At 43.8% G+C, this 27717-nt stretch overlaps 1 protein-coding gene across 20 annotated transcripts in view; it reads left to right on the forward strand.

Moving 5' to 3' along the window:
- Nucleotides 1-27717, forward strand: part of LOC139540206 (protein-methionine sulfoxide oxidase mical3a-like) — a 138318-nt gene that overhangs the window by 57156 nt on the left and 53445 nt on the right. For all 20 annotated transcript variants that reach the window (XM_071343849.1, XM_071343833.1, XM_071343830.1 and 17 more), the window contains 9 exons: nt 17924-18327; nt 18557-18764; nt 18989-19105; nt 19320-19421; nt 20091-20246; nt 20882-20982; nt 23112-23369; nt 23810-23925; nt 25247-25373. In XM_071343849.1, coding sequence (XP_071199950.1) covers nt 18040-18327; nt 18557-18764; nt 18989-19105; nt 19320-19421; nt 20091-20246; nt 20882-20982; nt 23112-23369; nt 23810-23925; nt 25247-25373 — 1473 coding nt within the window. In that variant the 5' untranslated portion in view covers nt 17924-18039. The remainder of the gene's footprint in view (nt 1-17923; nt 18328-18556; nt 18765-18988; nt 19106-19319; nt 19422-20090; nt 20247-20881; nt 20983-23111; nt 23370-23809; nt 23926-25246; nt 25374-27717) is intronic.

A 27717-nucleotide genomic window follows, 5' to 3' on the forward strand; every position in this document is an offset into this window, starting at 1 on the left:
CAATGTTTGTAATGTGGGACCTTTGTTCATAGGGTAAATCCATTTGAATTAAATCACTTTTTGAAAGCATCCCATTTGATTTAAACTTTTAGCTACATTTTTGCCAATTGAAGAAGTGGTCAGAAAGTGCATTTTTGGACCTGAATGCCAAAACATTCCGTAGATAAAGGTTCTCAACGTTGACCCATTTTGCATACCCCGACATACCATGAGACATCCATTTCTTCATCACTGGAAAATATAAACGGTTGAGTTTGACAGCACTATTTGTAAGCGTTTAAATTATATCAAACATTTTATTATTTCTTGACAAAAATGTGCTTTAATAAAAAAATACATTATTAAACTTTTAACATCAATTGTCAAAAAACACGTAAACTCAGATTTTTTTTTCTATATTCGCATAGCTTAGACCCTATTTCTATTTCTCCGTCATCTGATGTTTTTGTGTTGTGCCTGCCTTCGGTTAAGACACAACATGTGCCCTTGAATGCAGGGTGGGTGTCATTTCAACCCTAGAAATATAATTCATAGAATGGACCTACAGTATCCCTTCAGACCACTGCAATTTAGCTGCTACACCACTGACATTTTACATTTTAATTGAAATTGTAACTTCTAATTTCTACCACAAAGATGACTGCCAGTCCACCCACCGTTGAACGTCATCTTATATGGTCATGTCTATTCTGTTATCTGTATTTCTATGATTTCAATAGGCTTCCTGTGGAGGATTGACATTATTATTTAGAACAGATATTCCCATTCAAGTCAACATTGTCTGATGTCTGGACCTCCAACCATCTTTGTGGTACCATTTGAAAGTTGACATTTCTATTGTATTCCCATGATATAGTACATTTATTCAGCCAAAACATGACATCCACCTTGTATCAACTGATGACAGGCACAACACAAAATCCTTAGATGATGTAAAATGGGGTCTAAGCTACAACATAATATGAAATAAATTGGAGTTTACACATTTTTAAAACGGGGAAAATAGAGGGAAAGGGGGAAAAAATGACATTTTGATAAACATTAATATCAAATTGTTTGACAACCTTGTTTGCACGCTTATAAATGATATCGATCTCAACCGTTTATCTTTTCCAGTGATGAAGACATGGATGTCTCATGGCATGGTGGGTTATGCAAAATGGGTCAACTTTGAGCAGCTTATCTCTTTGAATGTTTGGGCATTCAGGTCTACAATGGGCAAATATGTATGGAAGGTTTAGTTCAAATCAAAAGGGGGGTGACGTCAAAAAGTGATTGAATTCAAGTGGGTTTACCCCATCCTCGAGCCATACTGAAATGCAGCGTGTTATTGAACTTTGCGTGGCTCTGTGTAACATTGCTGTTAGTTGACTTATTCTACAGCAATTCTACAACCAAAAATGTATTTCATCAACAGCTGCTTTTGTGTTTTGTATCATGAACATGGTTACGAAAAACTTGAACTCTCTGAATGCCAAGTAAGATTTCATAATGTAAACCGAGAGAAAGCGAGAGTCTGTGTTGTAATATTATTGCTACTGGTAAGGAGGAGTATTATGGCTCGGGCCCACATAATAAATGACTCTTTCACAAGCAGAAGTCTTATAGATGAAAAGCAAACATGTTCCTAGTCTGAGGCCTCTTCCTCCTCTCCGGCTCCACCATTTCACAGTTGACGTGACTAAGCCTTGGAAACTAGGAAACTACTCGCTGTACGGCTCTGTTTGCTTACAGGTTTCAGGTTAGCTCCCTAGGAAACCCAATCTAATGAGTAACTGGAGATACGCCACCACACACCCTGCTATTTCCCTAAAGTATGCAAATGCTTGGAAAGATTGTCAGATATTGAAATCCCTGGAACCGTGTAACCAAATGGATTTATGACATGCAGTAGCAACAGATGCTGATTTTGTGGCTCTATTTATTAGTGCCCTGTATTTGCTCCTATCTTCCTCTGTGTTCCTTCGTGTGTGTTGATGGCATTGGCAGCTGTAATGGCTGGTGCAACCCAGGGCTGGGAAGGAGGTGCTGTCTGAGTGATTTGAGAGGTAGCCTACTCCAGGTGAGTGACTGGCGACTACCCTGGCAGGCTCCTGTAATTGAGCACGTAGATGAAAACACACTGGCCACACAATCCGATTATACAGCTACTGGTAGTAATAGAATTTAAAAGGAGCAATCCTTTGTTGGTGCTAAATACTCCCCTTGAGTACTTAAGAGATTTTGAGTTACTACTGTAGAGTAATTCATTTCTTTCCATGGCTTTGACTGAGTTCCCTAACAAATCCGATGACCCATAGTCTGGGATGGGATATATATATATTTTTTTTCTCTGGAATTCAATCGCTTTCCAATTCAGAAGAAATCCCATGTCCAGTTAAATTGGCAGGAACTGAAATGGAATTCAACTCTGTCCTTAGTTCCCTCCGTGAAGGGTCAGTCCAGTGTCTGACCCAGTGGTGCCACATGGAATATTGTCTGCGTGAGCTGTAGGACAATTGATGTTGTGGAAGAGATGGGTCGAGAGGTTTTTGGGTGAAGGACAGGCTCGCAGCACAGGCTGGCTGAAACCTGACCGCCTGAACATGTGAACATAACCAGACAGCCTTGTTAGAGAAAATGATGATAGATCGGACTAGATGCCCAAGAGGTGTCTGTTATTCTGCTGAGCATTAGTTTGTCTGGATGGAAATGGTTTTCCAGTCTGGTGCGGAGGTGAAATTCCCCACACATTATCGCAAGTGGTTTTGTATCAAAATCAGAGCAGGGGTTTGTGAAGTATGACTATCACAGCCTGAATATATGTTTTTGCTTCATATAAGATGTGAAAGACAGATGGTTCGAAGTTGGTCTTTGCCAGATGTGGTTTTTGGTTACAGTCAACAACAATTGTGTACTCAATGTGCTCTGAATCTTTGTCTTTTCATAGCTTTTTGACTAGACAACCATCTGTTCCTGCAGTGGAAACTGAAAAAGGGAAAGGGTTGCGCCTGCCCTTGTATGTTTTAAGTTTTATTAGTCGTATGTACAGGATACACATGGTATACACTGTCCAACCAAATGCTTACTTGCAGGTTCCTTGACAATGCAACACCAATTAGAAATAGCCTTATAAAAGATAAGAGTATGAACATGTAGTAAATGGCTCACTAGAATACATTTTTAGCCGAAGTACAATACAGGCACAATTTATAGTCCAATATTTACACGTGTATCAGGGAAGGGGGGATTATGGGGCAAGTGTTTTAAATTGTGCAGTATTAGCAATAGCAATACGAGTCTGGTGGCAGCAGTTGTGATGTGATTGTGTGTGGAGATGTAAGATCTTAGGGATGACAGGCTTATAAAAGGTATATTTGATTTCGAACAGAATGGGTAGTGACCAGGGCTTAGGCCAACCCCATATTCACCTATTGACTCCAGGGCTCTAATAATGTTGACATGGGCAAAAAAATGATAAGGAACTTCTGTAGTATAGTCTGCCCAGGTCCGTAGTCTGTATGTGCTCCATAAATGTTCTGATAACTTTGTTAAGGTCTATATAGCTCCATATTTCCACAGATACTGTTTATATGATGTTGGATAAGGACATAATGCTTTCATAAAGCATTTGTAGTGGAACCAGAGTCTCATCTGGCTTCCACATAACCATCTGTGTGTCATTTTATCTAAACTAGTGTGGAGCCCTACAGCTGCTGCGGTCACGCATTCCCTTCGCAAAATCTCCGGAGACTGTTTATAATCACACCTTTATCTTGTCCTTATCGTCTGTCTGGCTGGCTGGAGGGTGGTGGTCTGTGCAGATGAGGACTGACTGGTGATCCTGAGTTTGCCACTTGAATACGTACAACTTTTCCCAGAAAGGTCTTTAAATCAACCCGTACTGTAACTCCATGACATTTCCGATTTTCATAACCACCTGCCTGGCGAAAAGTAATTCACATAACGGGAGCAAGAATTGAACATGTTTTGTGTCCACTCCGGACCTAACTAATCCAGCTAGCCCTGGTGCGTTTTACCCCACTACCCAGTCCCTCCTCTGCCTTTAATCTCAGACAGAGCATGTGAGGGGAGTTGAGCAGAAATCCCGCTCACCGCTAATCACAGGAGAAAAGACTAACCAACACCCATCAATTTTTGACACTACCTGGACTTACCATTTGGTTTTGAAGTATTGAAACCAAACCATATGGTCCGAATGGAAAGTATTATAATAAACATGAAAGGTGAATGTAATAAGCGCTCATAATTTCAAATAGGTTACATGTCATATTAAACAGCATATAAACACTCTAAATAGGTCAGGAGCCAGACAGGGAGACTAAGAAGGAAAATGCGATGGTGCCTGGAGAGCAGGCCAGCAGCGGAGAATATCCTCTCCACACCTGCAGAGCCACTGGGGATGATAAACACCCTTTATGCCACTCTTGCTGGTTGGGCAGGGATGCATTTTGTTCTCTATAGGTAGGCCTGAAGGTTTTTAGGCAAAATAACCCAATCAAAACGGAAAGCTCCTTGAAAGAATATGCCAGGCCTATTGGACCAAAATCAACTATGGCCTATTGTATCGATAATAGAACAGATTTTTTTTGTTTATAAATACGTTGCTATAATGACACAATTAGCTACCCACCATGTTGCTATAATGACACAATTAGCTACCCACCTCGTTCCTTTCTTTTAGCATGTGCACATAGTAATAAGTATGCCATCATGTTTTCTGGATATGTGTCTTTTCAGGTTCCACAATGATTATTTAGTTGTGGATATTACATCACTGCACTCCCTCTCTTGCTATTGGTCCTCATCTTTGTAAGTCACCTTGATTTAGCACCTGTGTGTTTTATCAGTTTCTTTATGAAAATATTTAGCTAAAGCAAGGGGCTATAGATAGCAGAACACAAGTAGACTACAAATGCATGCTGGGACGGGCATGCCCTGATCTCGTGAAGTGAGCGCTATTGGAGGGAAATTGGAGCGGGCGAGAAGGCCGACGCTCCAGCCTTTGGGAATCTCGCTGTGTGCTCCAGTCAAATTGGGCACGCTCCTCACTCCAGCTCCGCTCTGCTCACATACTCTGATCTCAGAACACAGAACCACATTTTGCGTGCGCTGGCCAGCTATTCGTCTGTCACTGATCCTACCATACCTTACACACAGCCTCATCCCAGGAGCACCAAGAGAAGGGCAGCAGAGATGGCTGCGCCACTGGGATTCCCCTGGTCCCCAAGGTGTGGTTCACTTCATCCACACCACCTGACTGCTCCGTAGAGGGGATATGACATCATGCCGTCACCTTACTGTGTTGTAGTTCAGACAGCAGTGTCAGGGCTAATGATTCCTGGCGCATCGGAAGCCCTTTCCGGGAACTGTCTCTGGAGGCTTCCATCGCAGAGTTCACTAGGAGAGTGCTTCTCTCTGTAACAAAGGAAAAGAGAGGAGAGTGAGGAAGGACAGAGGAAAGCATAGTCTGGAAAAGGGACAGTAGAGAAAAGAGGAGGAAGAAGGAATTAGATAATTGAAGTGATTTATTGTACATTTTCACTCATGTTGTAAAGCTGAAATCCATTGTTTGACTAGGTTATCTCAAAATAACTCTTGTTCATTTACGTTTACATCTTAGTCATTTAGCAGACACTCTTATCCAGAGCGACTTGCAGGAGAAATAAGGGTTAAGTGCCTTGCTCAAGGGCACATCAACTGATTTTTCACTTAGTCAGCTCGGGAATTCGAACCAGCAAACCTTTAGTTACTGGCCCAACGCTCTTAACCGCTAGGCTACCTGCCGCTGTCCTCTTGTATTGTAGGCTACTGATTTGTAAATTAACATTATTTACAGTACATTTGCCTGTTACATGGCAGTGGACTTCCGTCTCTGGTTGAAGTAGGCTCCAGCCTTAATGATCTGTACATAGAGACCAGTGGAATATATGATACAGAGGAGATAACACATGGAGGGGGACTACTGTAAGAACGTCACTTTTGGTGACCTTTTTAAAGGGATATTCACATCACACAATTACTGTTTACTCAATCCAAAAAGGCTCATTAGAAATTGCACTCTGGGTCAGGTGGGCATCATTTGAAAGCATTTGCTATTGCCAACATGACTTGCTAAGTTATAAAATACAATCTTACAGTGTTAGTCTTTCAAAAGGCAATTCAGAGAAACAGATTGAGTTTTGGTGCGCATAGAAAGGAGTCATGAGTGCGTTCATGTGCGTGTCCCGCAGTGAACAGACAAACAGGTTCATTCTGTTCAGAACAGCCTCAATTCGTCGAGGCTTGGACTCTACGAGGTGTCAAGCGTTCCACAAGGATGCTGTCCCATGTTGACTCCAATGCTTTCCCACAGTTGTGTCAAGTTGGCTGGATGTCCTTTGGGTGGTGGACCATTCTTGATACACACAGGAAACTGTTGAGCATGTCCTTAATTTCATATGCGGAGTTTGGTTATTCTCCGTAATGGGTCCACATGCTCAATTACTGCGTCCATAATACCACAGTCGACTGCAGTTACTGCACTTTTACTACAGTTTCAAAACTGCAATGTTTTTTTTGTGATGGAATCAGATATTTCAAGCCACATTTCAAACCACCAATCTGATTACCCTGCGACTGGTGTCCGAACAGTCAAATCTGATTTATTTGCCCTTTTTAGACTGTTATTTGGCATAACTTGTTGTTTGCTAGCTTCTCTGTTAACAGTTTTGACAAGAACATGTGGTAGCTAACTAGCTTGTTTTTCACAAACAAAAGAGTGAATGTGCTAGAAAGCTGAACAGCTAGCTAGTTGACTGCTGTGGCTAGCCAAAAATGACTCGTTTTGAAAGTTGGATCATCTTATCTTTTGAGGCTTTAAAAGCGTTCTCACACTGATGTTGAGCATTCAAAGCAACTGAAAAACGTCCATGGCAGGCACCTTAGCTTGCTACATAACTTCTGAGTGGTAGAAAACACGTGCACCACCAATCAGCCTACACCAATGCGCACACACCCGTCGTTACTATGCCAACTAGAGTAGCCATGTCAGCAAATAACTGCTGTCATGGCTAAATCACACATTTACATCACAATCACACTGATTTAGTCACTTGCAACTTGCTGTTTTGACAGTCACTATTCCAAAACGGATTTGAAAAACAAAACTGATTTGAGCATTAAGGCCTGCAGTGTGAACAAGGGTTTAGTCTTCAAGATCTTCTCCATTCAAACACGTTTTAGAATAGAAAGTCATATAACCCAACCTCAAAGCTGTGTGGCGTGTGTGAGAGAGAACCCTTACGTGTGTGTGTGTATGAGCTACAGGTAACTGCCAAAATAAAGGAAACCCCAACAGGGTGTTAATAGGGTGTTGGATCACCACGAGCCACCAGAACAGCTTCAGTGCATCTTGGCATTGATTCTACAAGTGTCTGGAACATTACTGGAGGGATGCGACGCCATTCTTCCACAGGAAATTCCGTAATTTTGTGTTTTTGTTGATGGAAAACACTGTCTCAGCCAGCGCTCCAGAATCTCCCATAAGTGCTCAATTGGGTTGAGATCTGGTAACCAAGACCGCCATGGCATATGATTTACATCATTTTTCAAGCTCATCAAACCATTCAGTGACCACTCGTGGTTGGGGGGCATTTTCAAATGGGGGCATAGCCGTGGTAGCCTGATGCCACAATATATTTGCTTTGTGAGGCAGAGAGTGATGCACGTTTTGCTGCTTCTTGGTCTTTCATTTGTTTCTTACCAATGAAAGCCCTGTGCGGGGGGTCTTAATAAGGACACCTTCTGAAGAGGCCTACTACACAGTAAACGTCTTGATTTACGGGCTTCGGCTTTGGAAATGAGTGGCCCATTCCTGTCTCTCCCATCCCACCCTTTCTCTCTCTAGATGTCACTTAGCTATTTCTCATCATGTCCATGATTTGTTTCATGTGAATGCCCTTCTCCCATTTTGTAAACAGTGCCATGAAGTTACGTTTCCGCCACTGAAACTTGATAGTGCTTTCTTAATGTCCAGAGTTTGTATGTATGTATGTAACAGAAATGCATAACAGAAATGCATTGCACAGTATTTCCTTTTGCGTGGATAATATGAGTATCCACATTACTCTTGCCTATAATTGTATAGACTTCTCTGGTCTGGAAATGGCCAGGCATGGCAGGACAGGAAGGGTAGTGCAGTGTAGCGTTCCACATGGGAACTGGAACACACTAGCATATGGCGCACGGCTGACATGGCACATCCTGTGTTGACTGTCTGGTTTGAATCACCCGGCCAACCGCCACCCCCCTCCAGACCTTGACTCGTTTCTGGGTTGTAAATGTTTATAGCTTCATTAGAAGTGAGGCGAAGTGTGCGATGGGGCTGTGATTTTGGTGAAATGCTCTTTGCTCCTCGGATGCTCCCCCATTATAACGTGTCCTTCCCTCCACACTAGAATCTAGCGGTTTGGGTTTTCATGACCTTGAGAGTAAATCCTTCAGTCCCTATGAACAGTCAGTGTGGAAATGACCACCGAGAGAACACCTTTCAGGACCTGCTCAATTCCAGTCAGTCTCAAAAGGGTCATTATTGTCCTGCCAAAACAAAAGGAAACTGGGCTACTCTGTCCACATGGAGTCTGGGAAACATCTTCTGTGTTTCTGGTTATCCTTGGCCTCAAACGTGTTCCAGTAGCTAGAGGGACTGTTCTCTCCTCCCCTGTCCTGTCCAAACGTGTTCCAGTAGCTAGAGGGACTGTTCTCTCCTCCCCTGTCCTGTCCAAACGTGTTCCAGTAGCTAGAGGGACTGTTCTCTCCTCCCCTGTCCTGTCCAAACGTGTTCCAGTAGCTAGAGGGACTGTTCTCTCCTCCCCTGTCCTGTCCAAACGTGTTCCAGTAGCTAGAGGGACTGTTCTCTCCTCCCCTGTCCTGTCCAAACGTGTTCCAGTAGCTAGAGGGACTGTTCTCTCCTCCCCTGTCCTGTCCAAACGTGTTCCAGTAGCTAGAGGGACTGTTCTCTCCTCCCCTGTCCTGTCCAAACGTGTTCCAGTAGCTAGAGGGACTGTTCTCTCCTCCCCTGTCCTGTCCAAACGTGTTCCAGTAGCTAGAGGGACTGTTCTCTCCTCCCCTGTCCTGTCCAAACGTGTTCCAGTAGCTAGAGGGACTGTTCTCTCCTCCCCTGTCCTGTCCAAACGTGTTCCAGTAGCTAGAGGGACTGTTCTCTCCTCCCCTGTCCTGTCCAAACGTGTTCCAGTAGCTAGAGGGACTGTTCTCTCCTCCCCTGTCCTGTCCAAACGTGTTCCAGTAGCTAGAGGGACTGTTCTCTCCTCCCCTGTCCTGTCCAAACGTGTTCCAGTAGCTAGAGGGACTGTTCTCTCCTCCCCTGTCCTGTCCAAACGTGTTCCAGTAGCTAGAGGGACTGTTCTCTCCTCCCCTGTCCTGTCCAAACGTGTTCCAGTAGCTAGAGGGACTGTTCTCTCCTCCCCTGTCCTGTCCAAACGTGTTCCAGTAGCTAGAGGGACTGTTCTCTCCTCCCCTGTCCTGTCCAAACGTGTTCCAGTAGCTAGAGGGACTGTTCTCTCCTCCCCTGTCCTGTCCAAACGTGTTCCAGTAGCTAGAGGGACTGTTCTCTCCTCCCCTGTCCTGTCCAAACGTGTTCCAGTAGCTAGAGGGACTGTTCTCTCCTCCCCTGTCCTGTCCAAACGTGTTCCAGTAGCTAGAGGGACTGTTCTCTCCTCCCCTGTCCTGTCCAAACGTGTTCCAGTAGCTAGAGGGACTGTTCTCTCCTCCCCTGTCCTGTCCAAACGTGTTCCAGTAGCTAGAGGGACTGTTCTCTCCTCCCCTGTCCTGTCCAAACGTGTTCCAGTAGCTAGAGGGACTGTTCTCTCCTCCCCTGTCCTGTCCAAACGTGTTCCAGTAGCTAGAGGGACTGTTCTCTCCTCCCCTGTCCTGTCCAAACGTGTTCCAGTAGCTAGAGGGACTGTTCTCTCCTCCCCTGTCCTGTCCAAACGTGTTCCAGTAGCTAGAGGGACTGTTCTCTCCTCCCCTGTCCTGTCCAAACGTGTTCCAGTAGCTAGAGGGACTGTTCTCTCCTCCCCTGTCCTGTCCAAACGTGTTCCAGTAGCTAGAGGGACTGTTCTCTCCTCCCCTGTCCTGTCCAAACGTGTTCCAGTAGCTAGAGGGACTGTTCTCTCCTCCCCTGTCCTGTCCAAACGTGTTCCAGTAGCTAGAGGGACTGTTCTCTCCTCCCCTGTCCTGTCCAAACGTGTTCCAGTAGCTAGAGGGACTGTTCTCTCCTCCCCTGTCCTGTCCAAACGTGTTCCAGTAGCTAGAGGGACTGTTCTCTCCTCCCCTGTCCTGTCCAAACGTGTTCCAGTAGCTAGAGGGACTGTTCTCTCCTCCCCTGTCCTGTCCAAACGTGTTCCAGTAGCTAGAGGGACTGTTCTCTCCTCCCCTGTCCTGTCCAAACGTGTTCCAGTAGCTAGAGGGACTGTTCTCTCCTCCCCTGTCCTGTGCTGCTTAACACCATTATTCATCTTCATATTCACCATCTCCAGCACCACCCCAACATCAACATATGTGGAAATGGTGCGTTTCTGTTTTGTAGTAAAAAAGAGAGGAAGATAAGTGTTTCCAATGACATCATCGGTGTGAATCATGTTATTTTAACCAATTATGACGAGGCATTGGAAACACTTATCTTCCTCTTTATCACAAAACATAGAAATGCACCATTTCCACATGTTGAGATGGTGAATATGAAGTCTGATTCTGACCCACTGTTCTTAGATGAGACCATATAGGGCAGTAAAGGGCACACAGAAATGTCCTTTTGGAAGTTGAGGACTGTAACTCCCGAGGTGTTCCACTACTTTCAGTGTTCGGAAACATACACCTTGTATGAACAGAGAATCCCAGAAGTAGATACTGCCTGGTTCATAGTTACTGTAGTGTGTTCCTGTCTGCTGCTGGTGTATTTCAGAGTTTATCCACGGTACAGGGAGGAACTGAACCAGTCCACCTGTGCAGGTGGCTTAGTGTAGACCAGCTGGTGAACCCACACAGACTGAACCCACAGCTGCAGACGGCCTTCTCAAGGAGCCCTTTGAGGTATTTAGGGAGAGTGGAAACATGTAGTGGTGTCCAGTGAAAGGGATATGTGGGCCATTGTGAAGAGGCACCTCTGCAGGGGCAGCTCTTCCAGAGCTGAGAGTTGTTTTGACAGGGGTGACGAGTTGGCAGGGTGTGAAACATTTAACAAAAATATAACGCGCAACATGTAAAGTGTCGGTCCAGTGTTTTATTAACTGAAATAAAAAGATCCCAGAAATGTTACATACGCACAAAAAGCTTATTTCTCTCAAATGTTGTGCACAAATTTGTTTACATCCCTGTTATGAGCATGGCATATCAAGAAGCTGATTAACCTCTTAAATGTAATGGCAAAATGTAGATTTCCGCCTAAAACGACATACCCAAAAGTAACTGCTATTCGTGTGTAATTACATGATTCTGACATGCAAACGCGTGGTATATTTGGAAAGAAGACATCTGGGCGAATATGAGGAAATGATCAGAAGATAGATAGGAGTTACATAGTTCAGAATACACAAGATCAAGCACACACAAAATAACTGTCTTTCATTGACAAGCTATAAGTGAATTATTGATGCCCAGAGCTGGAAACACATCAGATGGCTTCCACGTGATTAATATCAGAAAACAATATGGGATTGATAGACCTAACAACTAGAAATGGGCAGATGTTGTAGTAAGTGGTGTCAGGTTTGGTCACGGGACGTTTCCAAGTGCCCCTAAACCTCTCCGAAGTGGCATATGTCTGTAAATTATATAATTACAGTGCTATTACATATTTCCAAACCCTAAATGCTATTTGTTCAGTATAAAAACACAATTTCTACCATATCAACCTCACTCAAACATTGTGGTGGTTTTATGGGGTATTCAGGGTCCCTTCAACCTCTCTAAAGTGTCAGAATGTGGTAATTGCACCGTTTTTGCACACTGGATGTGCCTAAAAGTTATTATTCACTATAAAAACTAAATTTCTACAACACCAACCTCTCTCAAACATTGTGGTGTTGTGTTTTTTCAACCTCTCCAAAGTGCCTGAACGTTTAGCCTAGGCATATCCAATGTCTTGGGCCTGCATACAAATGAACTGTTTACAAAAACTAAATAAAAGCAACATATAAATATATACACATACATTTAAAAAAAATCATGTCTGATCAAACAAACTTGGTTACACACACATCCTTCACTAAAAAAGGTGCAAAATAGAAATAAGCTGAAATATTTACAAATGGCATTCGTGTTCGTTTTACATCCCAGGTGTAGATGATTGGATTTCACTTTCACCATAGCTTGTGCATGTCGTGATTAGTCTTTGAAGCAGTCCCTCTCTGCCAGGAAACAAAAAGCGAGCGGACAGAAGGTATGGCATTTCCCCTTTTTCCCCCCTGTGTTTTGGGCAATGCTGCAGTTCTTCCTTTTGTCATGTGTGTTGGATAGTGGCGTTCACCTTGAGTGGGGGGTCTTGTGATGGTTGTGAGGTTGCTTTAGGCCCCCAATTCAGCCATTTCCAACACCAACTGCTCTCGGAAGTCCAACTGGTAGAGGGGTTTGACCTTTTGCTTTGGCCATCTGCTTGTGGAGAATGAAATAATTGACTGTAACAATGTCCACAAAGTGGTAAAAAAAAAAAATCTTATACCACTTCCTGGTCTTGTGGAGGACCTGGTAGTAGCCAATCAGAGCATCAGATAGGTTGACACCTCCCATGCTGGCATTGTCCCCGTTTCTGTGAAGGACTACATTCTTCCTTTTTCACCCTCCTTGAGACATGTTATTGAATGCCTTATGATGTGTGGTGAGCATGGTTACTTCCCTAGTGTCCTTCCATTTTACAAAAAGCAGCTTGTTAGTCCTGATCCAACGTATGGTTTACTTACATTGGTTTTGCGGAAACTGAATCTGTTAGGGCGAATCTTCTTTTTGTGTGTATTTTACCCCAATTTTTCAATCTAGTCTCATCGCTGCCACTCCCCAACGGGCTCGGGAGAGGCAAAGGTGGAGTCATGCGTCCCCCGAAACATGACCCGCCAAACCACTCGCCAGCTTAACCTGGAAGCAAGCTGCACCAATGTGTCGGATGAAACACCAGTCAGCCCCTACCACGGCCGGTTGTGGCACAGCCCGGAATATGAACCCGGGACCGTAGTAACGTCTCTAGCACTACTGCATGCAATGTAGTGCCTTAGACCACTGCGCCACCCAGGAACACCCTATTTTCTTTTTCAAGAGGTCTATGAAAAGTGGGGTGATTGACATAGCAGTGGGGGGTGAAGACCTTGACCGGCGGGGGACGCTTGCTGGGGAGGGGTGGCTCCCAAACATCATCATCAAAATCCTCTGCATCCTCCACTCTGTGGTGAATCAAATAAAGGGATATATTGTTGTAAGACACACAGAATTACAGTTGACAAAATGTACAAAACGACATTACTATGAGGTAAATACACCACGCCTAAACGTTATCTGTACAGTGACTCACATGGAAGGTGTGAAGCACACACACACAATGCAAACAGTAACACTTTGGAGACACGGGCAGAGGTGAGAAACTCAAATAAACAATGGCCATGCGAGTGTAGTGGCCTCTACAAGGATGAAACTTAGAAAATAACTACTTTGAAATGATAGAACATTGAAATGACTTGTTACACTGGCCTATGTAAACTAAATCCAAAGCACAAAAAGCAGACCACTTATAAAAAAACTAAGCAGGCGACGTCATATTTTTGATGCGCTAAGATATAGTCACTGGTGGACATTTGATGTTGCCATTAAGTCATACATTATCAGATAACATTGGCAATAGGCTAGATTTGTTCATAACAACATAAGGATGAATGTGATATCCCCATGTAGTTATAGCTCAAACACATACCAAATCGAAGCTTACCTTGTAAGATGTTTGGTGAAAACGTGTAAAATAAACATTTTGACTCTCGGGCCTGGTGGTCAGTAATGGTAGGTCACAGGCAGACAAATATGATATCCTCATGATCTGTGGAGTCCCGGCTTTCGGTGTGTATCAACGGATTCCGTGTTCATTTCGTTTATGCTTCACAACGCTAGCAGCCATCTTAAAATTAGGTCATCGGCTTGGCCTGCCCTTATACATTCGTATGCCCGTATACGGTAGTAAATCACACCAAAGATTTTAAGGCACAGGTCAAAAGCCAAGATACTCAGCTTTCCGCAGACACACTGCTTTTGCAAATAGAGGCTACCCTTCTCATAGCAGACTGAATTTAATAAAAAAATCGAATAGGCTCCCAAAATATGGGGACTTTACATTTAAGAGGTTAAACGGCATGATCATTACACAGGTGAAGCTTGTGCTGGGGACAATAAAAGGCCACGCTAAAATGTGCAGTTTTGTTACACAACACAATGCCACAGATGTCTCAAGTTGAGGGAGTGTGCAATTGGCATGCTGACTGCAGGAATGTCCACCAGAGCTGTTACCAGAGAATTGAATGTTCATTTCTCTACTATAAGCTGCCTCCAATGTCGTTTTAGAGAACTTGGCAGTACTTCCAACTGTCCTCACAACCGCAAATAGCGTGTAACCATGCCAGCCCAGGACCTCCACATCCAGCTTCTTCACCTGTGGGATCGTCTGAGAACAGCCACCCGGACAGCTGATGAAACTGAGTAGTATTTCTGTCTGTAATAAAGCCCTTTTGTGATGAGAAACTCATTCTGATTGGCTGGGCCTGGCTCCCCAGTGGGTGGGCCTGTGCCTTCCCAGGCCCACCCATGGCTGTTCCCCTGCCAAGTCATGTGAAATCCATAAATTATGGCCTAATGAATTAGGGCCTTATATGAACTGTAACTCAGTAAAATTGTTGCATGTTGCGTTTATATTTTGTTCAGTATAGTTTTAATTGAAAGTTAAATAAACAAACAATTTCCAGCATCGAATATAGGCTGTAAAAATACATTTATTTAGTAGGCTATACTCAAACTTTTACCAGCTGCACCAATTTAAACTTGATATGGCCTGCTCTGCATATGGTCTAAGTGAACGAAAGCCTGAATAATTAACTGATAATAAACTGAATTAGCATATCGTAAACATACCTGCTTGCACCATTTGCAGGTTGTGTATCCATCTACCAGGTTTTTGTCTACAATGACTCCAAAAACCTTCCAAACCAAACCGGGGACTCACACAGCACCTGTTTCCTAGATGGTGTTTTTCATAACCTTTCTTTTTATCTCCGGTTAGGCCTACGTTAGCCATTTTCACATGAGCTCGGCTAGCCAGGGAAACTCACTTGGCAACATGTTTTCACGTGGGGGGGATGAAACCATAAGTTTCAGCACCACACAAATAACGGACAGTTCCCTGATCCACTGCATTCGTGGCTGGTAGCCTACATGTCTGCCTCACTGCTCACAGAATGGAATTCGCAACACAACAAGCTCCTGGATTTGTAAAAAAGTTTAATAATAATATGATTGATTTAAAACGTTTCCGACACTCAATGTAATTGTTCTAAACCGGGAGTTGACCCACGGGTTAAAATAATGTTTTCATTTCTTTGCGGGTCAACTGCGGGGAACCGTGGATATCTGACCAGATGCAGGACTTTACTCTAGTTCTGTTAAATTAACTATGGCAGTTCATATTATTGTTGAAAAGGTTTTGAATTCTGGAATTATATGGGCTAGCCTAATTCTGATGAGTTTGTCACATCCGTCCCCTCACTGGGAAGTTGGACACTTACAGGCTCTAGGTCAGTGTCCAGTCTCTGTCCACTCCTGCCTGCAAGCTCTGTCCTGGAATATGATCTGAGGACTTAGATCCCTGCTGTGTGGATCAAAGGATTGAGAGACATCATACCCAAGCCGGACACTGCAGTCTGCCACACTGACCTCTCAGACAACCGATACAGTCCAAAGCGCTTTAACAGTATCTCAGTAACTGTGTCTTCCTTGTTTATATCAGTAGCTAATAGCCTTGCCGTGACACATTCAACACGACGTTGATATAGGCCTATGTGAAGTGTGTATCACTCTTAATGTGCAACTATCACCACATTGTATAATAGTCAACGATTAGTTTGAACTGAGACATTAAAACTCTTACTGTGCCCTTCACAATGCAATTTGCCATTCAGGAGGTTAAAATGTGTATTAGTTGTCCAGTGGTCAGATTCTTCTGAAATGTGATCCATCCTACTGCCTACTGAAGCACTATCTGTGAACATAATTGTGAACCCTGCTCCAACTTCTAACCAGGGACGTCAGCTCTCTTCCCTGTTGCCTCTGAGGATTTTATGCGACCCGGGCACATCACAATATACCCATTGCTCAGCAAAATAGTTGGATCAAACGCAGTACAGTACAGAGGCTGTTGCCTGTCATTCACTGCTGACCTGATTACGTTGTCTCATGCTTTCTCTTCATCCTTGCATATCTGTGCGATATGGATTCATAAATGGAATTGAATTGCGGTATACAATCAGCGCATGGATATTTTGTTGTGCTTGATGTTCTGGCGTTTATAGCTGATTCGGCTAATCTATGAATTTCCTGTTTTTGATGCAGCGGACATGATATCCCATTAGATCCTGTTGGATCACTTCTTCAAGACTATTAATAGAACAACATAGGGGATAGGCTGCACCAGTGACGTGTGGTGAGGTTGGTGGCTGGGTAGGCACTGGCTATTATCAAAGCCAGATTTACTCAAATAAACCTTGATGAAGCCCAAGTTTACCATAAAACCGACAACCAGAGTGACATTAGGCTATTAACAGAACTGTACAAACATTTTCACCAAATGTAAATACCAATGTAGTCGAGATACACAAGCGACCAAATAACACACTGCTCGACTCAGCTCAACCATAGACCCGTTGTAGCATGCAGAGTTACAACAGATAGGTGTGGTACTAAAATACCAATATATGGACACATTTATTCGGAATAATTTGCAACGCATAGCCTTTCACAATGGATTTGTGACCCGCACTGAGTGGCAGAGAAGCCCCGTTCCCAATATGTCGACACAGTACATGTCCAAGATGTGTAAAATTCGGGGTAAAAAGTTTGAATTGGAATGTTTCCCACAAGTAGACAGTCCAGTACTCGCTGTTGGCCTGCCCGACAGCGAGCAGTGAGGGAGATGGTGGTTGCCTTGCATGTCATGAATAAAGTCACGTGCTGTATGCTGCCCTTGTCTGGTCTTAACTTTCATTATAGTTGATGTTCCACTCTTCGAAACCTCCATGATTATTCCAACTTGGAAAGTTGTTTGAGGTGCAGTATAGAGGTAGTGTCCGTATGTCAAGGTGTTTTTGCTAGCAATCTAGCAGTTCAGGGATGCTAGCAATCTTTGTTCAGCACGTAGACATGCCAAATGCAGACCCTGTCCATTACGGTGACTGGAGTAAGGAAGGCCGCGCACGTCAAGGATTTTAATGGATTCAAATGGATGGAAAGACAGTCATGCATTTTTAAACATTGATTTAACCTTTATTCATGAATACCCTGGTATTCGTGAGGTTTTGTTGCAGTTTTAGAAAATGTTGAGATTTTGAGCATAACAGCCACCAGAATCATTCAGAAACGAACATTAGATATCAATATATGTTTTTCAGTATAATAACATTTTTAGATTTGGCTTTTCACAACAGCTTTTTAAAATGAGATTATTACAGGGTAAGCACTGACTACACGTCACTGGTCTACACTGTAGCCAGAGGTCTTTCTAACAAGTTGTTTAAGGAAGATCATTCAAGAACGTTCCAAATCAAACTCGGTAATGTGTCATGATGAACTTGTGAAATATGCAAACATCCTCATAACTCACTGCGCTTCTCCTCTTTCTCCCTGACAGATTGAGGATGCCTGAGACGGGGAGATAAAGACTTCACCGGAGCAGAGTGTGTGCTAGAGCCAGGGGCTGGGGCCTGACCAGAGACCCCCAGAGGCCCCCAACTGGGGGGGAGGTCCATGGGGACTATGGGGGACCTGGGAGGCTTCACCACCACAGGGGAGAGGGTGAACCCGGCCCACATCTTGTTTGACCGCTTCGTCCAGGCCTCCACTTGCAAGGTCACGCTCAAGGCCTTCCAGGAGCTCTGTGACCATCTGGAGCTCAAGCCCTGTGAGTACCGGGTCTTCTACCACAAGCTTAAGTCCCGTCTCAACTACTGGAAGGCCAAGGCACTCTGGGCTAAGCTAGACAAGCGGGCTGGCCAGAAGGAGTACAAGAAGGGACGTGCATGTACCAACTCTAAGGTATGTGATGATGTAACTTGTCTCATATCCTTGTTCAAAGTACCTCAGAGAGTATTATTTCTGTATATAATAGGGTAGGGCGATATCCACGTTTTCATGTTGTCTATTTTCCCTTGTTAAATATTGCGATAAATTATATTTTGCGATTAACAGTATATCGGCAATTGAACTTTATGGAAATATCAGCCCACTCTTGTATATGAGATACGGTATGGTCCCCCCTCCACAGTGTTTGATCATCGGGGCAGGACCATGTGGCCTGCGGACGGCCATCGAGCTGGGCTTCCTGGGCGCCAAGGTGGTGCTTTTGGAGAAGAGGGATGCCTTCTCCAGGAACAACGTGCTGCACCTGTGGCCCTTCACCATCCAGGACCTCCGAGGACTCGGGGCCAAAAAGTTCTACGGAAAGTTCTGCGCCGGAGCCATCGACCATATCAGTAAGTGGATAAGACTACGCCCATTTCCTGCGCTCCATCTTTTATCAAACGGTTGAACTGCTTTCGCGTTTTGCTTTGTGATCTAATATGATCTATGAAGAGAATAGTTCTGGTGCTTGCCAGGACCATGGATCAGCTGTGACGTTGCAGTCTTTTCGGTCGTCGAAGCTAATAAATAGTTCTTGTTTGACGTTCTCCTCTAATCTGTCTGACTCTCTGTGCAGGTATCCGGCAGCTCCAGCTGATGCTGCTGAAGGTGGCCCTGCTCCTGGGCATCGAGATCCACGTCAACGCGGAGTTCAAGGGTCTCATCGAGCCCCCCGAGGACCAGGAGAACGAGAGTAAGACATTTGTTACGGGACTGCGTTAAGAGCCGTCACAAGACATGACTTCTCTATAGCCAGACATTAAGGGAATAAGGAAGGGCCACATGTTACTGTATGTGACAGTGCTAACTGAGAGGTCTCTATTGGAAAATATCCCCATTGCTGTCAGTGAAGGAAAGTCAAGTCGTATGTTAAATAATACACAGTTCCCCGTGTTGTGTTTTTGCAGGGATAGGGTGGAGGGCTGAGGTCCTGCCCAGGACACACCCAGTCAACGAGTTGGAGTTTGATGTCATCATCGGGGCAGATGGGAGGAGAAACACGCTGGCAGGTAGAAAGCAACAAACAGATGTGTTTTAAAATGAGTTGTGTAAAACACTATGAGAGCTGAAGCCCTCAAAAACACAGCTGTGGTTCGTTTACGAGTCCGACCCCTCTTTCTCTCTCTTGCTCCCCCCCCCCCCCCTCGCTCTCCACTTTCCCTGCTGCTTTGTTGTGCACATGATGTGCCGTCCTTTACTCCATCCATCTTTAGAGAGCACTCCTCCATGGCCGCTCTCTGGAGCAGAGCACGAACGGGTGAATTGGCTGTTTGTTTCTTGTATGAGCTAACAGCCCTCACAACCGCTCTGGGTGCCCTGTAGTGTGTGGACTGCTGTGACACATCTAGCCCTGAGGGAAGCAGTTTCCCTCAGGGCTAGCCAGTAGTCACTGCATGCAATGATCGTTCTCAGCCTGTAATCTTACATGAGATGATTAAAAGAATTGCTAGTTATATTGATCGAACTGACACTGATGCTGTGCATCAAAGCCTAACAGGTGCAACCTTTTTTTTGTCCCGTTCTTTTCTCTTACAAACGTGAGTTTGTAATACAAGGCAACTGTTAACTTGGCTAATTTGTTCTCTCGACGTCTGACCCCTGACTCATTCACTGTCTACGTAATGAACCCTTGACCCCCGCCTAACGTGTCCCATCCTTCCTCCCTCTCTCCCCTACAGGGTTCAGGAGGAAGGAGTTCCGGGGCAAGCTGGCCATCGCCATTACAGCCAACTTCATCAACAGGAACACCACGGCCGAGGCAAAGGTGGAGGAGATCAGCGGAGTGGCCTTCATCTTCAATCAGAAGTTTTTCCAGGACCTCCGTGAAGCCACGGGTCAGTCATTGCTCCATAGGGAGACAACATGTAATAACTGTCGTTATGAGGTATTATAAAGGCTCATAGGTGCTTATAACAAGTTATTAAGCATTATAGCTGTAGGCTTTAAGTAACATTTTACAGATGGTTATATATTAGGAGTGTATGGATTTAGGTGATACACATGTATTTTCTGAGAGCATGTCAGTTCCTATTTGCATGGTTTATCCATGGGTTAGAGAAAAGTCCTAGATCCAATTGGACAAGAGTGACAAAAAACGTTATCAGCCAAGTTGCTCTTCTGGTTAACAAATAGATATTTAAATGTTGGCTAGGCCGTCTATAAGTCAATAAATTCACCTTAGTAGCATAAAATAAATATGCTATAAGCTATGCAGAGCCGTGGCCAGGTCCATCGGGTCCTCTCGTTTGTCAGCTGTAGTTACATAGACCTGAGATCCGATAACAATCAAACAGGACCCGACCCCAGACCCAAGGGAAAAGTTAGAATTTTGGAGCCGGACCCACTCGGGTCCCGGGTCGGGTATTCGGGTTCATTGTCCACCATTCCTCTAACAAAGACAACCAGAGAGACTGTCAACATTGGTTTACCAAAAATAAATCACAAAACTCTCTTTCTATTGATTTGATAGGAATTGACCTGGAAAACATTGTCTACTACAAGGATGACACGCACTACTTTGTCATGACTGCCAAGAAACAGAGCCTGCTGGAGAAGGGAGTCATTCTGCATGTGAGTGATCAGAGGGTGAGAGAGACACGTCTGGAGATGTCTCTCTCGTACACATGCATGCACACACATACAGAACTGTACACTCCCTCAGTCACTTTCCGTCTGTGTGCCTGGTCCCTGCCTAATGGCCAGACCAAGCCAAAACTGTACCAGGAACAAACCGCCAGCTCAACCACACTTAATGAGAGTTTGTGTCCCCACACTTCATAACACTGCTGTTTCCTTTGACTAGAGTGGGCAGTCGCAAGCTTTTAGGACATCAGGACCTCTTTTAGAAGTTCAGCTTTCATGTTCCAATAAAAGTTACCGCTGTATTTCTATCTTACTTTGGAGGGAAAAAAGGGTTTGGTAATATTTTGCAGACCCAATCAAACTCTCGTTATGAAGGTATTTGAGTAATTGGGAAGTGTAACCCTTTGATAATCGGATTGGCAGCGAATGTGAGTTTTAATCAGCGGTCATCGGGCCAGTACAGTAGGAGGTTGAATGGCTGAACAGGCTCCGTAGGTCCAGTGCTGGGTCGTATTCATTAGGCACCAAAGGGAAGAAAATGGACTGAAACGGGGAGGGACTACCTGAACTTGTCCAATAACAAACGCCTGTTTTCCTTTTCCGTTGCAAAAGTTTTGCTACAGTGTGCACTAATGAATCTGATCCTGATGAGTTGGGCCAGGCTGCAGGCTGAGCGGGGACATGATCAAGGGTGAAAGTAAGGCGGCCCGGCAAAATACATATTGGGGGTACACCGTACCGGCAAAACATGAGCCTATCACAATAATTAAAACAAAATGTCAAGAAAGCTGTAGGCTAATACATAACTTTTTATAATTTCGGCATGTCAGAGGCATGAAAAATTAGAGAATGCTCCAAAATGCAATGTGGTTCGACGAGGACAATGACATTTTGCCAAGGCAGATGCCGCGTTCACGTGCTAGTCAGGACTAAGGAACTCAGAATCGTTCGACTTGCTAACTAGTTGAACACGGCACAACTGCAGCCAGTTAGAATGTCGGGAAATGTCAGAGTTCTGACTAGCACGTGAATGTGGCAAAAGATGACACCGAGACGCGCACGGACAACAGTGGACCCATAAATCCTGGCCTAATGACACTTTGTGGTGTTTTGTATAACAGATGTCTCTTTCTATTCATCACTGTGTTCGGAGGCTGGAATATGATGCCAGTAGATGAACGGGAGCAGGTAGCTTAGTAAAGGAGAACGTTGAAGTTATTGTTTGACAATCAACATCATGACCGCTTGTGTTTATGCCATAATAAAAGGTCATACATTTTAAAAGTTACATGACAAATCTTTACCGACTAGGCCCACAGATATCCTATTGAAGGAATAGGGGTTCTATATGTCATTCGGTTATTAGGACCATAACAAACTGGTGAGTTTTCAGTGGTTTGATGTACCGTTATGTATCGTAGCCCATAGAGAAGTTTCCTAAAAGACGACTTACTTCCAGGCATGGTCCTTTTATATCAATGGAAATCACTCCATAGTCCCTTTTTTTAATGCTCCATTTAAAAGAATGGGTGGGGGGGTTGGCAGGCAGGGGTGCGGTGGGTCGGGTCCACACTGTTCCACCTAGCACCGTGAAAAATAGAAAGTCACTCTCTCAGATCCTCCAAATGCTGCACCCTTCACCTCCCCTCCACCCATCCAGATCACCAGTCAGCCAGCCTGACACTGCCGGGCCCAGCCGGGCCCAGCCTAGCCAGAGAAAGTCAAAGGAAAAGAATGTGCCTCTCACCAGTCTCTTTCAAAGAACAGTCCATTTAGAGCATGCCTTCATTTGATGCTACATATCAGAGACAGTAAAGTATAATTGACTATAGGGGTGTTTAGATTTTTATATTGGGAATTAAAATACTTGTTTTTGGAGACATTGCAAATGGGCCTGTAGTTATTCAATTCAATATAACTTTCAAATGTTATTGACTTGATTCGGAATCAAAGTTCTGCTTTGGTGGTGCAGGCTAACCTGTGGAAAATATATTATTTTCCAAATACCACTGCATGGATGTCATGCCTCATTCTCTGTGCGTGACAGTCTCTTATTAGTGTCTCTCCCTTCCTCTAGTCATCTGAGCCGTCTTAACTTCTTCATGTCTCTCCTCCAGGATTATGCGGACACAGAGATGCTGCTCTCCAGGGCTAACGTGGACCAGGCAGCTCTGCTATCTTACGCCTGCGAGGCCGCAGACTTCTCCACCAACCACCAGCTGCCCACGCTGGACTTTGCCATCAACCACTACGGCCAGCCCGACGTGGCCATGTTCGACTTCACCTGCATGTACGCCTCCGAGAACGCGGCGCTGGTACGCCAACGCAACGGGCGCCAGCTACTGGTGTCTCTGGTGGGGGACAGTCTACTGGAGGTGAGGGGGGGTCTACCGGGTGGAGGGTGTTTCAGTCTCACTTAGAAGGTATACTCTCAGTCACTGTGGATAAGGTAGAGTCTGACTGGCTCATTTATATACAGTAAATGAAAATACAGTAAGTGAAAATCAGCGTGACCAACAGTGTGGGAGAAATGTCAGTGAATTTAGAGAGCGATTTCAGTATTGACGTTTGCTTGCTTGAAACAGACAATTGTATATATAAAACGTAACGTGTGTGTGTATATACAGTACCAGTCAAAAGTTTGGACACACCTACTCGTTCAAGGGTTTTTCTTTATTTGTACTATTTTCTACATTGTAGAATAACAGCGAAGATATCAAAACTATGAAATAACACATATGGAATCATGTAGTAACCAAAAAAGTGTATGCTTACTTGGAGTTCACCATGTTACTGTATTTGTCCCTCTCTCCAGCCCTTCTGGCCCATGGGCACTGGTATAGCCCGGGGTTTCCTGGCAGCCATGGACTCAGGCTGGATGGTGAAGAGCTGGGCCCAGGGAAACACATCTCTGGACGTGCTGGCTGAGAGGTGAGGGAGTGGACACGTTATAACACACACATTATACTCCCACGTCATACTTAAACTCACACACATACTGTACACACACACTCCACATGCTCACAGTCGCATACATGCGAGCGCACACACACACACACACATACTTTTGTAAGCCTAACACTGTAAGATTGTATTTTATAACTTAGCTAGCCATGTTGGCTATATAATAATAAGCTTTAAAATGATTCCCCTCTCTCTTTCGCTCTCTCGCTCTCATATTAATATATACTGTACCGGTGAAAAGTTTTAGAATACCTACATATTCAAGGGTTTTTCTTTATTTTGACTATTTTCTACATTGTAGAATAATAGTGAAGACATCAACACTATGAAATAACACACATGGAATCATGTAGTAAACAAAAAAGTGTTGAACAAATCAGTCTTGAAGGAGCTCCCACATATGCTGAGCACTTGTTGGCTGCTTTTCCTTCACTGCGGTCCAACTCATCTCAATTGGGTTGAGGTCAGGTGATTGTGGAGGCCAGGTCATCTGATGCAGCACTCCATAACTCTCCTTCTTGGTCAAATAGCCCTTACACAGCCTGGAGGTGTGTTTTGGGTCATTGTCCAGTTGAGGAAAAACGATATTACCACTAAGCGCAAAACAGATAGGATGGCGTTTTGCTGTCGTAGCCATGCTGGTTAAGTGTGCCTTGAATTCTAAATTAAATCACAGACAGTGTTACCAACAATACGCATGGTGGGAACCACACAGCAGAGATCATCCGTTCACCTACTCTGCGTCTCACAAAGACACGGCGGTTGGAACCAAAAACCAAAAAGGACAGATTTCCAACAATCTAATATCCATTGCTCGTGTTTCTCGGCCGAAGCAAATCTCTTATTCTTATTGGTGTCCTTTAGTAGTGGTTTCTTTATAGCAATTTGACCATGAAGGCCTGATTCGCGCAGTCTCCTCTGAACAGTTGATGTTGAGATGTGTCTGTTACTTGAACTCTGAAGCATTTCTTTGGGCTGCAATCTAGACAATGTAGGAAATAGTAAAAAGAAAGAAAAACCCTTGAAGGTGTGTTCAAACTTTTGTCAGGTTACTGTGTATATAACGGAGTGTGTGTGAGTGAGATATATATATATACACACTCCGTTATCTCTGAGTGCTCTACCAGGAAAAGCGTCTGCATTAGGTTCCAGTGTCAGCCCCTCTAATGTACTACTAATAGGATAGGAGCTTTTGGAGCTGAATGGAATGTGTTGAATCCTCTGTTCTTCCCCCCCTTGCCTTTCTATAATTCAATTACCATGGTTTCCTCTTTTTTCTTTTTTTTAGGGAGAGCATATATCGCTTGCTGCCTCAGACAACGCCAGAGAACATCAATAAGAATTTCAGTCACTACAGTGTGGACCCCACCACGCGCTACCCTAATATTAGCCTCCACTTCCTCAGGCCCAACCAGGTAGGGTATACACTGAGAACATATGACGTATGACTATGATTGGAGCATGATGTACTGAATAGAGGTCGACCGATTAGAATTTTGCAACGCCAATAGCGATTATTGGAGGACCAAAAAAAGCCGATACCGATTTTTATATGCAGTTGAAGTCGGAAGTTTACATAGACGTTAGCCAAATAATTTAAACTCCGTTTTTCACATTTCCTGACATTTAATCCTAGTAAAAATTCCCTGTCTTAGGTCAGTTAGGATCACAACTTTATTTTAAGAATATGAAATGTCAGAATAAAAGTAGAGAGAGTGATTTTTACTTCAGCTTTTATTTCTTTCATCACATTCCCAGTGGGTCAGAAGTTTACATACACTAAATTTGTATTTGGTAGCATTACGTTTAAATTGTTTAACTTGGGTCAAATGTTTCGGGTAGCCTTCCACAAGCTTCCCACAATAAGTTGGGTGAATTATGACCCATTCCTCCTGACAGAGCTGGTGTAACTGAGTCAGGTTTGTAGGCCTCCTTGCTCACACACGCTTTTTCAGTTCTGCCCACAACATGTTCCATAGGATTGAGGTCAGGGCTTTGTGATGGCCACTCCAATACCTTGACTTTGTTGTCCTTAAGCCATTTTGCCACAAGTTTGGAAGTATGCTTGGGGTCATTGTCCATTTGGAAGACCCATTTGTGACCAAGCTTTAACTTCCTGACTGATGTCTTGAGATGTTGCTTCAATATATCCATCTAATTTTCTTGCCTCATGATGCCATCTATTTTGTGAAATGCACCTGTCCCTCCTGCAGCAAAGCACCCCCACAACATGATGCTGCCAGCCCGTGCTTCACGGTTGGGATGGTGTTCTTCGGCTTGCAAGCCTCCCCCTTTTTCCTCCAAACATAACGATGGTCATTATGGCCAAACAGTTCTATTTTTGTTTCATCAGACCAGAAGACATTTCTCCAAAAAGTACGATCTTTGTCCCCATGTGCAGTTGCAAACCATAGTCTGGCTTTTATATGGCGGTTTTGGAGCAGTGGCTTCTTCCTTGCTGAGCAGCCTTTCAGGTTATGTCGATATAGGACTCGTTTTACTGTGGATATAGATATTTCTGTACCTGTTTCCTCCAGCATCTTTACAAGGTCCTTTGCTGTTGTTCTGGAATTGATTTGCACTTTTTACACCAAAGTACAGTTCATCTCATCATCTCTAAGAGACAGAACGCGCCTCCATCCTGAGCGGTATGACGGCTGCGTGATCCCATGGTGTTTATACTTGCTTACTATTGTTTGTACAGATGCACGTGTTACCTTCAGGCATTTGGAAATTGTTCCCAAGGTTGAACCAGACTTGTGGAGATCTACAATTTTATTTCTGAGGTCTTGGCTGATTTCTTTTGATTTTCCCATGATGTCAAGCAAAGAGGCACTGAGTTTGAAGGTAGGCCTTGAAATACATCCACAGGTACACGTTCAATTGACTCAAATTATGCCAAATAGCCTATCAGAAGCTTCTAAAGACATCATTTTCTGGAATTTTCCAAGCCGTTTAAAGGCACAATCAACTTAGTGTATGTAAACTTTTGACCCACTGGAATTGTGATACAGTGAATTATAAGTGAAATAATTTGTCTGTAAAAAATTGTTGAAGAAATGACTTGTGTCATGCACAAAGTAGATGTCCTAACCGACTTGCCAAAACTATAGTTTGTTAACAAGAAATTTGTTGAGTGGTTGAAAAACAAGTTTTAATAACTCCAACCTAAGTGTATGTAAACTTCTGACTTCAACTGTATTTGTAATAATGACAATTACAACAATACTGAATGAACAATGAACACTTTTATTTGAACTTAACATATTACATAAATAAAATCTATTTAGTCTCAAATAAATAATGAAACATGTTCAATTTGGTTTAAACAATGCAAAAACACAGTGTTGGAGAAGAAAGTAAAAAGCTAACACTTAAGTTCCTTGCTCAGAACATGAGAACATAACAATATTCCCAATTTGGAAGTTTTAGGTTGTAGTTATTATAGGAATTATGACGCGTCGACAATTTTTCTATACCATTTGTATTTCATATACTTTTGACTATTGGATGTTCCTATAGGCAGTCTAGTATTGCAAGCCTAATCTCGAGAGTCGATAGGCTTGAAGTCATACACAGCGCTGTGCTTCAAGCATTGCGAAGAGCTGCTGGAAAATGCAGGAAAGTGCTGTTTTGAATAAATGCTTACGAGCCTGCTGCTGCCTACCACCGCTCAGTCAGACTGCTCTATCAAATATCAAATCATAGACTTAATTATAATATAATAAACACAGAAATACGAGCCTTTGGTCATTAATA

This window comes from Salvelinus alpinus, chromosome 15 (assembly GCF_045679555.1).
Source record: "Salvelinus alpinus chromosome 15, SLU_Salpinus.1, whole genome shotgun sequence".
Classification (NCBI taxonomy): domain Eukaryota; kingdom Metazoa; phylum Chordata; class Actinopteri; order Salmoniformes; family Salmonidae; genus Salvelinus; species Salvelinus alpinus.